This window comes from Pelobates fuscus, chromosome 1 (genome assembly GCF_036172605.1).
Source record: "Pelobates fuscus isolate aPelFus1 chromosome 1, aPelFus1.pri, whole genome shotgun sequence".
Taxonomy (NCBI): domain Eukaryota; kingdom Metazoa; phylum Chordata; class Amphibia; order Anura; family Pelobatidae; genus Pelobates; species Pelobates fuscus.
This window is the reverse complement of record NC_086317.1, coordinates 435,284,690-435,301,270: the sequence shown is the minus strand read 5'-3', so window position 1 is coordinate 435,301,270 and position 16,581 is coordinate 435,284,690. Positions and strand designations below refer to the sequence as shown.

General features: G+C 37.9%; 1 protein-coding gene across 1 annotated transcript in view; it reads left to right on the top strand.

Annotated features, from left to right (window-relative positions):
* MTUS2 (microtubule associated scaffold protein 2) overlaps positions 1-16,581 on the top strand; it is a 354,305-nt gene that overhangs the window by 303,614 nt on the left and 34,110 nt on the right. The window contains exon 7 of the mRNA XM_063429511.1: positions 3,228-3,294. Coding sequence (XP_063285581.1) covers positions 3,228-3,294 — 67 coding nt within the window. The remainder of the gene's footprint in view (positions 1-3,227; positions 3,295-16,581) is intronic.

Sequence of the window (16,581 nt, the reverse complement as noted above, 5' to 3'; positions counted from 1 at the left end):
ATCTAATCTTTATGTATCCTTATCTGTAGTTCAGGAAACATAGATTTCTCTATTTGTATATAGATTTTTTCTATATTCCAATACTAAAGGAACACTCCACGCACCATAAACACTACAGCTCACTATAGTTCCAGAAGTAACCTGGCGCCCTACCAGACCAAAGGGTCAGCTGTGCTCTTTCAACCAATAAACAAGTAAGTTGTAAAACCATTCTAGAACTGTTCGACAGATTACTCTATGAGGGTGGCAGGGCTGTATTGGTTATGATCCTTGGAGTATTCCTTTTAATTTAGTATAATTTGGGTTCCCTGTCTGTTTAATCCAGAATTTTTGTTATTACACAGGTAACAGTGAATTATGCTCTGAAATACATAATGAATATATTGTAAGTTCTTTGAACAGGACTTGGTGAGAGCCATCACTCAATACGAATGGTGCATTATAAGTTCATATTTCCTTTCTGTTTGTTGTTCTTTGACAGCCTCTTTGATGAGCTTCCATTATCTTCAGAGAGGTTCCTCTATATATATATATATATGTATAGACTATTACTTTAAATAGACAATTGTTTAGTGAAAGCAGTGCTCTTTGTTGGCTTTTGAAAATGTTATTATGTTGTGGATATTTTTGCAATGCATGCTAGATATAGATAGATAGATAGATAGATAGTCTCCTGCTGGCCTCAGTGCCTTCTTAGTGAATCATTCCAGGAAAGTGCACTCAGAGGACTTTGTGGTACAAAGTCCAAAGCTCTTGAGAAAAGTCCAACATGGGAGTGAAACGTTGACTACACACTCATGTGTACCACTATTACACAATAAAGGATTTTTGTTTGTACCAAGAAGTCCACTGAGTGCACTTTCCTCGGAAGAGAGATATATATATAATACATGCAGTGAAATAAAAGTTTTGTTGGGGAAAGTTATTAAAATAGTGTTTTTTGGCATGATTAGTTTACAAACACTGATCCCTAACTCGTTCAATATAATTACCTACCGTATAGCAAATAGTTTTCTTGTATATATTATAACGCGTGTATGTATAGATGTTGAATTTTACTCTTACTCCCTTACCCAATAAAATACGCTATATAGATCCTTAAAATTCACCAGATGCCAGACTTTTGTCTATCCTCAGCACCCCACATCTCCAATGAATTCTCTTTTCTATGTAGTCTCCACCTGATGTGAAATCTTACAACTTTTCTTGTGACTTTTGTTCCTTTTTATTATATTGTGTTCAGAAGATAGAAAGTCTGGGACGATCACAGTTAACAAAAGGTCGGCACATTGATAGATCCCAAAATGCAGAACTGAGGTCTCTTTGAGACAATGCACATTTGACCAAATCTTTTTATTATCTGTCACCTGTTTCTAAGTTATGCTTCAATAAAAGAATGCATGTTAATTACATGGTACAGCATTTTGTGATCAATTCACTATACGGTCACTTTGTTAATTTCTTTTTATATATTTTGAAATCAAGAATTTATTGAATCTACATGAAAATTCCTATCGGTTTTGAGAACTGGTGGCCATTTTTGGCCATTATATTTTATTATATTTGTATTTCTGTTCTGTTACAGTGAAGTGGGATCTGCAGTAACTTCATGAAATAACTAATATCTCTTTATCTTTACCCATGGAATTAAAACTTCATATTTCATTTTCAAATTACACTGTCTTATCACATTTAAAGACAGTCAATCGCATTCCTACAATTATGATGCATGTGATGTGCAAAATATGTGGACCATTAAAAATTATAAGTTTTAATTCACGTAGTACAATTCAAATAATTCACAAATAATTCACATAAACTAAAAAGCAAAGAAGCCTGAAGAGTACAATAAAAATGAAAATCCAGCGCACTCCCTTATTTAAACAGCAACTTTGGTGCTGTGAGATTTTGTTCGTTTTTTAAAAACACCTAATCTAGGCAAAAAATAATGGGGGTTTAGTTAAATTATATGATCATTCATTGCATAAGCCTGCCACAACATCAATGTACCCCATCTTTGGCAGGTCCTACTCTAACAGCCAACTGTCTACTAAATGAGCTACTCACTTCGGGAAATCCTTCCATCTCGAGTTCTCTGCAGTACAAGGCTAAATAGGGTCCTGAGATGGGGCACCAGTGACAGGAAGGGGTGCAAAACCAAGGAGTTGGCTAGACTCCTAAATATATATATATATATATATATATAGATCAACAAAGAATCACATTTTTGCCTCATTCCATTTTAAACATGGATTCCTTTTAATCTGTGTTTGCAGTATACAACTGCTTGGAACACAATTTAGGAAAAGATGCAAAACCAGTGAACCACTCATGGTTTTGCATCTTTTCCTAAATTGTGTTCCAAGCAGTTGTATACTGCAAACACAGATTAAAAGGAATCCATGTTTAAAATGGAATGAGGCAAAAATGTGATTCTTTGTTGAACTAATTTGCATATGCCCACCCAGAATCCTTTGCGGTTGCAACATCGCTGCAGTTTTGGGATTTCTGTGGGAAAAGCAAGTCTTATGGCTTGACTGGTGTGCAGATTTTTGTTTAACATTGTATTAACTATCCACAGACTTCAGGTGGAAGGGGTTTTCAATCACAATTTTTCCCCACCATAACCTATTTGGATTTATATATATATATATATATATGGGAAAATAAGGGGCTGGCTGCACTCACCTGAACTAGCTTAAATCGGGTGCTCAAACCTCACAAGCCTCAAGAGTAAAGTGGAACAATTTCTTAGACCAGTATTTATAAAAGTTGTTAGGAAAAGAAATTGTATCTCTTAATAGAACACTCTGAACTTAATCTGATTATTCAAGAGACCAGGAAATAAAATGCTTTTTTAATTAATTTTAATTATTTTTGGCCTTGTCTTAAAAGCTACAATTGTTGTCCACTTTGTATGCTAGCATCACTATATAGACATAGTTCTACCAGTCTGTGATTGAATGCCTCTTATATCAGATGGGTTCCGAGGCTCTCGAAGGGGTATCTTTCTACAATAGGTTTTGGATTGCTGAACCATACCTTTAGATATCCTGATTTTACGGAGAGTACAAACTTTCTGTCATAAAGCAATATAATTTATAATTCAATGTAGATTTCTGGCAGTTTTATTTAACACAATCTTAGTACATTTATGTTTATATAGTTCATGTCATTGCCCTGTTGTGATTCAAATAAATTAATTACTTTATGTCTTGTGTCTGCAGAATGAAGTTTGTCTTATAAAAGAAAAGGAACTGGCAGTTGAGCTTGCCACCATTCGAGATGAAGTGGGTAAGTAATACGGGATTTATTTCAATTTAAATGTAGGCTTACACATGATCTATTATGCAAAACTGTGTATTGATGAGCTAGGTTACAAATTCTAGAACAGGGGTAGGCAACCTTCTAGCAGCACTGTGCCGAAATAGGATTGTGATGTCCCGTAGTGTGCCGGTCCTATTTTTTAAAATTAAGGTGTGTATGTTGTCATATTGTGCTTTTGTTATTTATGCTGCAGTTGCTTTGTATCGTTGTATTTGTGCGTATATGAGCTATTATATTGTATATGTTCATGAGTAGTTTGTGGTATCATGTCCCTATGAATGTGGACTGTGGGGGCTGCTTGTGGAATTGTGTGTGTGGATGGATATGTCACATTGTGAATTTGGTAGTGTGTGTATGTGTGGGGGCTGTTTGGGGTATTGCATGTCAGAGGCTGCATGTTGGGTTGTGTGCATGTATGTGGATTGTTAGTGGTGTTGGGATTGTGTGTATGTCTGAGTGGGTTGTTTGTATTATTTGTATGAGCGGAGGCTTATTATGCATTTCTGTGTATATGTAGCAGTTTGGGAGGCTCTCCTGGGTTCCAGTGGGGACCAGGCTGGCCAGGTACAGGTCAACAGCATGAGTTGCTGCGGGCTGCTCTACTACAGTGTGGATTCCCAAGTGCTGGGAGGAAGTGATCTGAGATCTCTTCCTCTACGTGCTGCAATGCATAAACTGAGAATTGTCCTTCACCACCTTTTTGTATTAGCAGATATCTGAAGTTTCACTGGGACTCCTGATAGGCCAGAGAGGCCTGTTTGGCTCTAAGAGCCTTGAGTGCCGTACAAAGGCATCTCAAGTGTTGTGCATGGCACACATGCCATAGGTTGCTTACCCCTGTTCTAGAATCTATGTCAAAAGAAAGGTTGAATAACTTAGTTGGCATCTCAGCACATCTCAACTTCTGTTTAATAAACAGCATAATTCTGCTGCAGTGTAAATATGCAATGTATTTTCTTATGTGCTAGGAGACCAATACAGAACTAAAATCAATTAAATTCCTCTACAGTTTCTGTTCTTCACTTTCCATTCCTGCTGCTGCTTAATGACTCACTGCTAATAACATTGATACTGCCCAGAAGGCACCCTGATAGAACATATAGCAATTTTTATGTTCAGGCCCAGATGAACTAGAGTTCTAGAAGTCTCCCGTAATTACCAGCATTTGGCCATAATGTTGCGGCATGGTTCCATGTGATGCCGTTTAATGTATTCTTAACTTTAATTACTCGTATAGGCTACTGAGCAAGAAAAACACTAAGTGAAATTAACTGTGCTTTCATAGCATTCACAAAGATAGTGTATCCTTCATTCCTTAGAGACTGTCTTGAAGAGTATATTGCTCTGCGTTCATGGATCAGTGATTCCAGCAGGAAAAATCATATTATAAACCTGTTAAATGAGCATCATAATGAAACTTCCTTACCTCCAAGCACCATAACCACTGCAGTGGTATCAGCTGGCACTGTCAGCCAACTAGCCATTCCAGCACCGCTCCGCTAAGCTCAGGAGAACTAAAAGAAGCTCTTAAAGAGACATTCCACACACTTAAAGCACTTTAGCTTGCTGCAGTGCGTTATGTGTAAAGAGTGTGTCCTCAGCCACAGAAAGTCTGGCTTGGAGAAGAAGGGAAGGACTTGTAAAGGCAACAGACAGCATTTCTGTTGCAAGCTATTTTTAGATTTACCCCCAATAAATGTTCCTTTAAGCAGGAGCTCCTAGCGCTCTATCTGAAGTAGTGAACACAGGGAGAGGACCCCAGGTAAGAAGCCAAACTATTCAAAAATGGTTTCACTACTTACCGTTTGTGCTTGGTCAGCCCTGGCACTACAGCGCACTGTAGTGGTTATGGTTGTTGGAGTGTTCCTCCTTTACTGTTTAAAGATAGTGTAAGTTAGTATAGGGATAATAGTTCAGTAATCGTGTAGTGTAGTGGTAGTGTACAGTAGTGTAGTAGTCAATGTTTTATGATAACGTAGGGGTTAGTTTGTAGTCTAATGTAGAGACTAAAAGGGGGATTAGGGGTTAACTTTTTAATATTTTTGGATATGCTTTCAAATTACTTAATTTGGGATAAACTTTAAAATTATGTTTTTAAAATATTAAAATGTAAAAAAAATTAAATATATGAACAAAAAAAATCATAATATGAAATATCCAAAAATATTAAAACCATATGCAAAGCTTATGCAAAAATATAAAATTAAGTTCTTCATGTTTATTAACTCAACCACCATCTAGGTTATTGTTTATGGCACAGGGGAAACCCAAGATACATTTTTAGGGCCCTGATTTGAATATAACCTGCATTTGACTAATCTTCGATTTCTTTAACGCCTTCCCTGTATAATAAAAAATAAATTATTGGAGGGAGTATGGAAAACATCATTTCTCTTTAACTGTCTTCTTAACATTGCTGTTTTTACAAATGCATTTGCAAAATAATTTATGGAACACTAGCAATTTTTTTAAGTACAGTTAAATGCCATCACCAGCCAGCAATATACTTTATGAAAAGAGTTTTTAGAAATATCCTGACTTTCACAGCTTATAAATTGCTGATACTTGAGGGTGTCTGTGTCTCTGTGGTATAACGTTTACCTGACATTGCACAGCTAGCCTTAAAATATGTGTTCTCGGTTTTGATTGATGAATGGACAAAACCATTTGTATCTGTCTTTGATCTGTGTGCAGATCTAAAGGATGAACGGATATCACCCTCTGTGCTGGGAGTTTTTAAAAGTGACAATAATGTCGTTTTTTGTGCCTAATGTAGCATGGGTTTCTTACTTACTTTTTTATGGCTTTTACTCCGGTGTTCAGTTTAAAGAATTCGAAAATAAAAAAGGTTTTGATTGGAATACCGTTTGGGGCATGCAGGGTGAAAGTTGTCCCCAAGATTGGAATAAGGGAGAACTTAGGGCAGTATTGAGTAGTCATAGTAGTCATGGTGCTTGGACAAATCATTTAATAAAACCTATTTGTGGCTAGATTTGAATGGAGGACTGTTGGTTTAAGAAAAGTCTCAATCAAAAGCCACAGGATTGCCAGTTCTGAAATGGTAGAATGTGTTATTCTAAACTGCTCATGCAAACAGGGTGACGTAAGGGGTGATCACACTGTACACCAGAAAGGGATCTTACTCCATAAACAATCCATGATGTGGTGATATTGTAGACTTGGGGTCAGCTACATGACTTTTGTTTTACAGCTTAAAGTCTGCTGATACCATAAAATATCTACATCGGTTCATGAAGCATTAGTGTCTGCGACATAAGCTCCACAATGCAGTCTTACTGATAAACCAAGTCTTGGCACATTACACACAAAGGCCTGGGGAGAGTAGGTCAAGGAGAGAAAGGAAAGTAGTGAAAGACCTTTGGAGTTGAAAGGGTTTGTATGAAATAGGTCTGAACAGAGCAGCTGTAAAGTACAATAGTATAGCGCCCACATTTGGAAGGTATGAAAGTAGGACAGGGTGTAGGTGGGCCTCTAGGGGCATTTCAGTAATGCAACTTGCATAACTGGCAGCATCCAAATGAAGAGGTGTGTCACCTTGGCTTGAAAGCACGCTGTGCTGTCAAATCACGCACAGAGTGCATCTAATGTGGTCCTAGGGCCCTCAGCCCAGCAAGTGTGTGTCTAATAATGTGCTCATGTTACCGGCTGGGAACAGTTGTAGGATGCATAACACCAAAGAACCATCCCTTGATGGCAAAGCAGTCTTGATTTTGGGGTCCTGTCCCTCTGCTTGTCACAATACCTTATGTTGCCCAGGCTGTGACACAGCCTGGGGTCATCCAGCATGTGGAGACGGACGTTTCCCATTGTCCCTCTCTTCTCCTCAGCTGTTCCGACGTCGTCCGTGTAGCACCGCCCTCTTTTATGACGCAGCATGTGTGCACCAACATCATGACACTGATGACGGGTCACCAAAACGTTAGAATTTTAACGTTTTGGTGGCGTGGCTGTACAATTAAAGGGACCCACTATATAAAGTGTTCCTAGGGCATGGATCATTGCCCTGTTGTAGTTCATTTTTGGTTCCCAATAGTGTGTTGTATTCTCTGTGTATTTCTGGTAATTTGATCTCGGCTATTCTGACTATTCTCCATTCTGTAATCCTGTGACTCGGCTATTCTAGCTCGTTTCTGTGATTTCTGATTTCCCTGACTTTGGCTTGTCCCTGACTATTCTCTGTTTCTCTAATGTAAAGCCCTGCCTCTTAGGTCCAGTACACATTTATTTCTATTAACCTTTACGTACTGCGTTTTGGGTCTCTCAGTATTCCTGACACTGCTGTTATGAAAGATCAGGACATCTAGGAGGCCTGAAATGGGTAACTCTGATTGCATTGTTATAGTTTTTAAGGTACATTACTGTACCAAATATCAAACCAAAACATAAAGTGCGCTTGTGCCTTTAAAATCGTGCTTTTTAAATATACATGCTTTTAAAATATCACAGTGTCAAAAAGCAGCAAACAGTGCTTATTAATTATTGCTCAAATAACACTTAAAATTATGCTTCAATTAAAGTGCAATTTCAAATTTGTGTGTATATGTAAAAAACAGTTAAAGTGATTTTATGTGCCAATATACTTAAAATATAAAAATTTATCAAATATTATACATATATATACATATATACATATGCACATATGTAGACCTCAACATGAAAGAGGAAAACATAAAGAATATATGGTGTAATATTGTTTGAACACCAATAATTTTCATAGAACCAGATATGTATATTGCATTCACAAACAAGGAGCAGGTGAAGAACTGCTCAGGCTAAATGCAAGTTGAATATAAATCCAGCCTTATATGCAGGCAAACGATGGACAACCGAAATCCAATTGAACAAACTTTATTCTTTAAAATCAGTAACAAACGTCTCAAACGTATTCCATCTCACCAGTCTCTCGGATAACCCTACTAAAAAGTCCTTAGTAATACCAGTAGCCGGCACTCTGGATTCCCGGGCTGTAGAGTTCGTACCGGTGGGCAGAGTTCGATGACGTCTTTTCGTACTAGTGCTCCAAGCCTTGCATATGATCATCAATGTAGGGGCATGAAGAATGCAAAGGTCAACATGAATTAGATATAAATTACCAAAATAACAAGTGAATAAAGGTGGTGTAATATACTGTGATAAAATGTAAGCAGCACCTTACAAAGTGTAATAGCCCATAAAACACTTAAAAGCAATACCATAAACAAACAAATAATAAATGTGTTTAACTTACTCGATGCACTTTATAAGCATATATTGCACAATATTTTTTTTGAAGCATATTAAAAAGTGCACTTTATATTTGGATTGCACTTTACACTGATTTATACACACGGAAAATGTTGTCTTTAAGACACAGTATGCCTTATTTGTCTGTTTATGATATGAAATGGATATAGTGTCTTCTCCAGACACACAGAAAATCAAAAACAAATGGCAATGTGATCTCATTCTTTTAGTTTGTCACTTAGAAGAATCACTTACCCAAGAGACTCTCAAAGTTAGTCATAAATCTCCTGGGTTCCTTTACATGCTGATCCAGGTTTGTATAAATATTTTTATGTAGCTCTGAGAACAGACTGTCACTTTTATTTTTTTATATTAACTCTATGACTTGTCTCTCACGTTTTAGTAGGGGTTTTACAATGCCATAAATCTGACACTGCTGCATCTAAGCGTTATTATTCTGTAAATAAATTCTACGACGAGCTTATTGTTACTGTAGTTTTACGGTTACAGTGTATATGATGCGGCAAGGAACACAGATTCCACCCATTAACATGTCACAGTCAATAGAAAGCTTAGATACAATTATTTTGTTTTATCATTTAGATCTATCTATGGTGCTACAATTATAAGTCACCCGGCCCCTGACTGTATAGAAGAGTAGACTTTTCAGTGGATTTAGAAAGTTCAGGATTTAATATATATTTTTATTGGTAGCAAGATTTCTTTTTCATATGTAGCGGGCCTGGACAAATATTTTCCTTCCACTGTTGATCAGGTGAAATAATTCCTATTTATCTCGTCAAATGTCCACTTTTGGTCAGGAAGGAGTGCTGTTACAGTGTATCAGCAATGAGAATTAAATAGAAACCCACATGCAGGGAAATGATGACACAACACAATGAGGTAAAGGAAATAAATGTTTACTATTCGAAAAGAATGTAAATTAGACAAACATAACAAAATAAGACATAGGAAAAATCATGATACTAGGCAGGCCTCTGGCCTTCAGAATACATGGCAAGTCTATGGACTCTGGCCTTCAGGATACAGGTCAGGTGTCTGGACTCGAACCTTCAGAATACAGGGCAGGTGTGTGGACTCTGGCCTTCAGTATACAGGGCAGGCCTACCTTCAGGATACAGGGCAGGTGTCTGAACTCTAGCCTGCAGGATACCTGACAGGCACCTGGACACTGGCCTGGATACACAGGTGGAGAAAACAACCTGCCATGAAACAAAAAAAAAAAAACCTGAATTATTGATCTGGCAAACAAGAAAGGCTGGACTATATAGAATACAATTAAGGATGTAGGACCAGCTGGATGTAGAGTCAGATTTGTTCAATAGTCTGCAACAGGACAAAAGTTCATGGCACTGTGAGGTTCTGCACCAGACTGAAGAGATCAGAAAACCAGGGAGTTTGTATGGAACCCTGACATCGATAGTGTGAGGAACCCTAAATTATCTTCTCAAAAAGCCTCTGTTATTATTTGGATTAAGGTACACAGGACTCCTGACTGTCCTGCAATTAGTGGTACAGTCCCTATTTTGGAGTCATGTCTTGTTGTCCAGGTTTAGGCTCATTAGAGACAATCACGCTGTGTAGTGGCTCACTCTAGTTGGTCCTGTATGTTGGGGCCGGCTTGAAGACTGTCTGTTAGCCTGGCTTATAGACTTAACTTAACTTACGTTGACACTAGGCCTCTGGACTCTGGCCTTCAGGATACAGGAGAAGCCTCTGGACTCTAGCCTTCAAAATACAGGACAGGCCTATAGACTCTTGCCTCCAGGATACTGGGCAGGCCTATGGACTCTCTAGACTTCAGGATACAGGATAGATCTATGGACTCTAGCCTTTAGGATACAGGACATGCATCTGGACTTTAGCCTTCAGGATACAGGGCAGTCCTATGGAGTCTAGACTTCACGATACAGGGCAGTCCTATAGAGTCTAGACTTCACGATACAGGGAAGTCCTATAGAGTCTAGCCTTCACGATACAGGGCAGATGTCTGGTCCTGTATGTTGCGGCTGGCTCGAAGGCTGTCTGTTAGCCTGGCTTAACAGACTTAACGTAACTTAGCTTGACACTAGGCTGACATGCCCCTTTGAAATGCTCAATTCCCAGGCAGGTCCACCCATTATGGTCATCACTGGTGATGCCCCCTTGACAGTCCACCCATTTCAGCATCATTTTCTGAATGCAGTGATAATTAAACAGGCTATTGGGCAATACTACATAAACCTTTAGTATTCTAGTAATTCACAGTAATGCTGCCTTAGCATGACAACAAAAGGCAGCCAACTGTCCTGGAATGCCCTTATCCTTCAGATTTGTATAATATTCGCTTTTATACTAATAGCTGTGGAACTTGACACTTCATTGTCATAATGTAAAGATGAAGACAGGAAACATCTCTACATTCTGCCCATTCATGTTGAAAGACATATTCACATTAGCTTTGACAACGGAAAAAACACTTTTCCTAATTATTTCAGAAATGTACAGTTCACATTTCATAAAACAGTTTCTTTTTATTGATTTATATATATATATATACTTTAACCTGCTTTAGACTGAAGTTTATGGGCATTTAAACTGCATTTTACACAGCTATAAAATAATCATTGATGTGCTTATGAGTTGGAAAAACATACTCCACTTTAGACCGATGCATTCAATATGGCCATGCAGGCAATACAATAAAATATACATCTCTGTGAAATGATTTAGATTATTATGCCTTGATCAATGATTTTACTGCATCTTAGAACATGTTAGTTTGTGAGTCCTTTGCCAAGGTCAGAAGAAGGGCCACAGAAATAGAATTGATTTTATTCTTCTAAAAAGGAAGTATAGCAAGTTCCTGTCAATATTTGGAGCCAGAGCTATAGAGAGTATGTACTGTTGGTAAAAGTGCTTTATGGGAAAGACACATTGTCCGTGTAATTGAGATATCTGGGTTGCTATGAGTTTTTTAGAACTTCGTAGTCATATCAGATATTAGACTTTATCGGAATTTATCAGATCCAGAGGACTATTTGATTAAACTCATCATTGCAGTTTGTTTACCATCTTATTTGATATATTGTGGCATAGTATATAATAACTGTTATAAATGTCAAATAATTTATTGATGTAAAGTCCTTGTATGTAGTGAGCCATTTAATCATTGCTCTTTTCTCACAATCACTAGGGGTGGTGTATAATGAAGTCTAACTCTGACGGATGGTTCAGGCTAGTCTCTGAATCACAAATCCTGATTATCTAAATCAGATATTTAAAGCTCTGTGAGAATCATTAACAGCGTTCAGGTGGTGCCATGCTGTGTGTGAAAGTGAAAATGTTCAGTAATTGAATGTCTTCGATGAGGAAGCACCACTAGTGGCTGTCCGTATGAAATAGTGCCTCGTTGGTGGCAAACTGAATGAACCTGAGTTGTATTTGAATCTTCAAAATGAATAAATATATAAGCCGTCTTGGTGAATATACCACCTGTGAGTACAATGTTATAAAATGTGTGTAAAGGGGCAAGCAGCCATTCCTGTAGACAAGCATATGGGTATCTGGAGGTCCTGTGTTCAGAGGTCATTCCCTTCAGGTTGATTTTTTTCCCTTACACGTAGGCAGATCAATAAAGGACAAAACTGACCCTGGGTTTCACTTGGTTATCATGTCGTCCTGAAGATTGCTTTATTTTATGTAATGTTTTTGTATTCAAATATTTTTTTCTAGACTTTTTTCAACCCTTCTCTTGACTTGGGTAAACCTTGGTCTATTGGCACTGTACCCTCCTGACTATAATTTTGTCTTTCTGCTTGCACCTACAAGGTCTGTTTCAGTTAGACATGCACACAAACCATCCCCTTCCAGTAGATATTCCACAAGTCTCAGCTCATGACATATCATTTTAGCACACTCTCATTGTGATGGACTTGGGGTTGCAGGGTAGGGGTTTGGTGGTATTTTTACAAGGGCCTTTGTTGCTTCAGTTAGTTGGAATTATATGGACAAAATCGAGTTGGATATTTGTTTTTGTGGGGCTGAGGGTTGTTTTCAGCAACAAAAACAAGGAGTTATGGGAAGAGGACTCGATGAGGATCTGTATGTATTATTAATTACCCTATTGTATGCAAATGACCCTCTATGGGTATCAATACCTCTGCATAGCTGCAATAAAGTCTGTTCTGTTTTACCCCTACATGTAGTCTAGACTCATGGTGTGGGGTAAAGGCTTTAATCACTGCTATAATCACTTACTACATTTCACCTCCGAATGATGCTCAGATTACTGGGCACTCCTAATGGCACTGAACACTTCGACTCAGCAAGGCGATATTGGAGTATCCGAAAATAGCCTAGGGTACTGAGAAAAAACGGAGGTACTCAGCTGGAGTACCCGCAGACCGTTACACTCCTGGCCAACATCCTCTCATGCTTTTAATGTCTTCTTCTTTGCAGATGATGTTCAGATCTTCTATTCTGTCCCTTACTTCACCTTTCGCTCATCATTTCTTAATAAAACATTGTTTGTGTTCTTGCGCCCCCTTTTGTTTTACGTTCTATAATTTACTGTATTATAAAATAATTCTTGTTTGATTGCTTAGCTATCTAAGCACTCTGGATAAGCTTTCTACATAACAATTGTTAAATGGACAATACACGGATCTTGTAGTGAAACATTAAAAGCAAAAATCCTGTCTGAGAAGATGTCAAGTGCTTCAGTTATTTTGCTTTTGTAAAAGTTGTGATCCCTTCTACTGAGCTCTGTGAAATTGCCTGTTGTCAGGCTGACAGAAGCCAACACTCTATGGAAATGCAATCTCCAATCTTATTTCTCTTCTCACTTATACCCTGCTGGGACTCTTCCTGTGTGATAGGCATTAAAATATTGCCTTATATTTAGTCTGTGTTGTTCTCACAAGAGAGAGTAATATACCTTGAATTACAGGACACTCTTTGTAAACATCATCAAAAAGGGTATGAATTATACTGTATTTTCCAAAATGAAGCATATCTCTGTGTGCTTCCAATGCTGCTGTTTTGTTCATGACAACAAATTAATAAAGATTCTTGTGGAGATCTTCTGCAAGCTGTGTGTCCACAAATGAACAGCATTTAGCTTTGATGTCCCGAAATGTTAGACAAACTTGATATGGTATACTTGTTCTTTGCTGTTAACTTCCAGTTAATGGCTTGGGAGTTGGACACAACAATACAAATCAGTGTGTAGCTAAAAAGGAAATCTATATTCTTTTATTGAATGAAGAAGTACAAGAAGGTAGAACAAAGAACAGCAACATGACAAACACGAGCTAGACAGTAAATATGCCACACAAAAACTATACTCTTCCAAATAGCATCTTGAACTTCTGACTTGAGTAAATAAAAAAATATATGTTGCGGAAATTGAACAGGGACTTGTATAGCGGTGATCTGGAACTATTGAACAGGGACTTGTATAGCGGTGATCTGGAACGATTGAACAGGGACTTGTATAGCGGTGAACTGGAACGATTAAACAGGGACTTGTATAGTGGTGATCTGGAACGATTGAACAGGGACTTGTATATCGGTGATCTGGAACGGATGAGATTGCTTTCAATGTGTCCACTAAATAAAAGGGATCAGATTAAGGTTGGGAAACCCAATACACCGAAAACAAACAATTCCAATACTTTTGACATGTAATTCCTTTGGAAGATAATTAGTCAAATTTGCTTTTTTGACTTGAAAACATGTCGGAAAGTTTCCTGTTTTTTTTCGCAGAGGGATTAGATGTGTAGCGTGAGCTCTGCCGTACTTTATCTTACTTTTCTTGGGATCAGAGCAAAGTCGTACCATAGAATTGTTGTGAGGCTTAAAGGGTATATACATATTATTGTTATTATTTTCTGCTTTATTTGCAATGAACTATTGGGTATTAGCAAATAGGTCCCTCCCTTATAAAATTAAAAAAAAACTAAAAAACTAAAGCTCCCTGCAATGCTTTGCAAGCCTCCTTTGCAAGGACCAAACAAATGCTTCTCATAGAAGCATTTGATTGGACCATTGTCCCTGACTCATAGCATGACGAGGAGGGGAATTAAAAAAAAAAAAACACAAAAACTGAGCATTAAGAAATGGAGGGATGCAGGAGGCCTGGCAGGGGTCTCAACAGGGAGGGAGATTACATTGAAGCTTCTATTTGAAGGCACTCCCCACAAGGATAGAAGCTGACCACGTCTGTCGACAGAGTTCAGTGCATGGTAACAGATGTACGTTTTGCACAGAATTAACATTATGAAGTCCAGACAGAGTTCCAGGCCGCCTAAGTCAAGTGCAAATATTTTTGGATGTCCAGCGTTTGAAACTGCACATACAGACTCCTACCACCATGGCCACTCAGAAATTACTTCAGTCTGCTAGAAACATTTTTTCAAATGGTCTATCTACAAACAATTCCCATAACCTTTAGTGGTGACTTCTGAAGATAAATCATTTGAAACAAAAATTTCTACCAGATTGAAATCATTTTTAATGCCGATTCAAACAAATGAATAGAAGCAATGGTCATACAGACCAAATGAAACAATATCTGTTCTCTATGAAAAAAATAAGGCAGTCAGTCCCTCTGGATTAGCTGGGCTTGCTTAGTACATAGCTCATTGCAAGTAGTCATGGACACAACAGGCTGCAACAGGAAAGGCACTAGCAGCTAAAGTACATAGTAGAACCAACAATATCATGGAGCCCATGGATCACAGAAACCAAAGTATTCTATTTGCCAAGGACTTTCCCAAGGACATACAAAAAATATAGTGATAAAAGATGTTAAGGAACACCTTGTGTCAGGTAATGAGAGTGTAACTGGAACCTAGGAGCAGCATAACATCCTTCTGCCCAAAGAAATCTACAAATGGGAACAGACTCCAAGACAGTAAGCATTAGCGCAGACTCCAATAGCGAGGTATCAAAGTCAGCAGGCAGAAGCGCAATCAAGGCAGGCTACACTGGATCAGAGTCAATAACACAATAGCAAGGCTACAGCGGACAGTAAATCAATAACATATAATAAGCTTGGATACACAGAAACAAGCTCTGAAACACGTGAGCCAAAAGCCAGTGGCACTGTGTCATTTTATAGACCGCGTTATGTAATTGATCCAAGTAGCTCGATTGTAAGAAAGGCCGCAGATACAAAGAGCAACAAAGTGAACACTAAATACAGCCATGACATTTCTTTACATCGAGCATGGACAATGCAGGCCAGTCTGTTTGGCAACACACGACACATTGCAGTACAAATATCTGTCAATTAACATCTGTGCTATATCTTCTGAAAAACTCCTATGTGACTCTAGTCTAGTCTATAGGAATATTTCTGAATATACCTGTTTGATCGCAGTTACAGGAAAGCAAACATCTGCCTTAGCAGAATGAGAAAATTACTGTTGTCATTAGGTAAACTGAACTAAGCTCCCTCTAAGAAACAACTTGTATTAAGAGTGTTATAAAGAGGAGAAGACTACAGAGTTATATACAAATAACCCTAGAGTCAAGAAAAGGACTAGATGGGCAAAAGATAATGGACATAACCCAGAGCGATAAATAGTAGAGAGAATTCCCAAAAGTCAGAGTTTTAGGAAGGGAGAACAGAAGTCCAGCCTCCAAAAAAACGCTAACAAAGGGTGTGCCCAATTATGAGGATAAATAGTTTGGATCCCCTGGTATAGGAGGTATGGAAATAATAAATCTTTAATAGAAAAAATTATTAAAAAGTCAATGGTAAATAAACAAAGATACTACACCCTAAGTGAGTGAAAAAGACCTGAAAAAAATGTGCTTAATACACTGGGTTGGAATTTTAGATGAGGTCTAGCTTGTGAGACTTAAGTATCAAAATGAAGAATATGTATAAAGACGATTAAATATCAATATAGAAGATGCTATAGGGTAATTAAACATAAATCAATCTTGAGGTAAACATCTAAGTAGAGTAGCATATAGAAAATATAGGTAAAAAGTTCC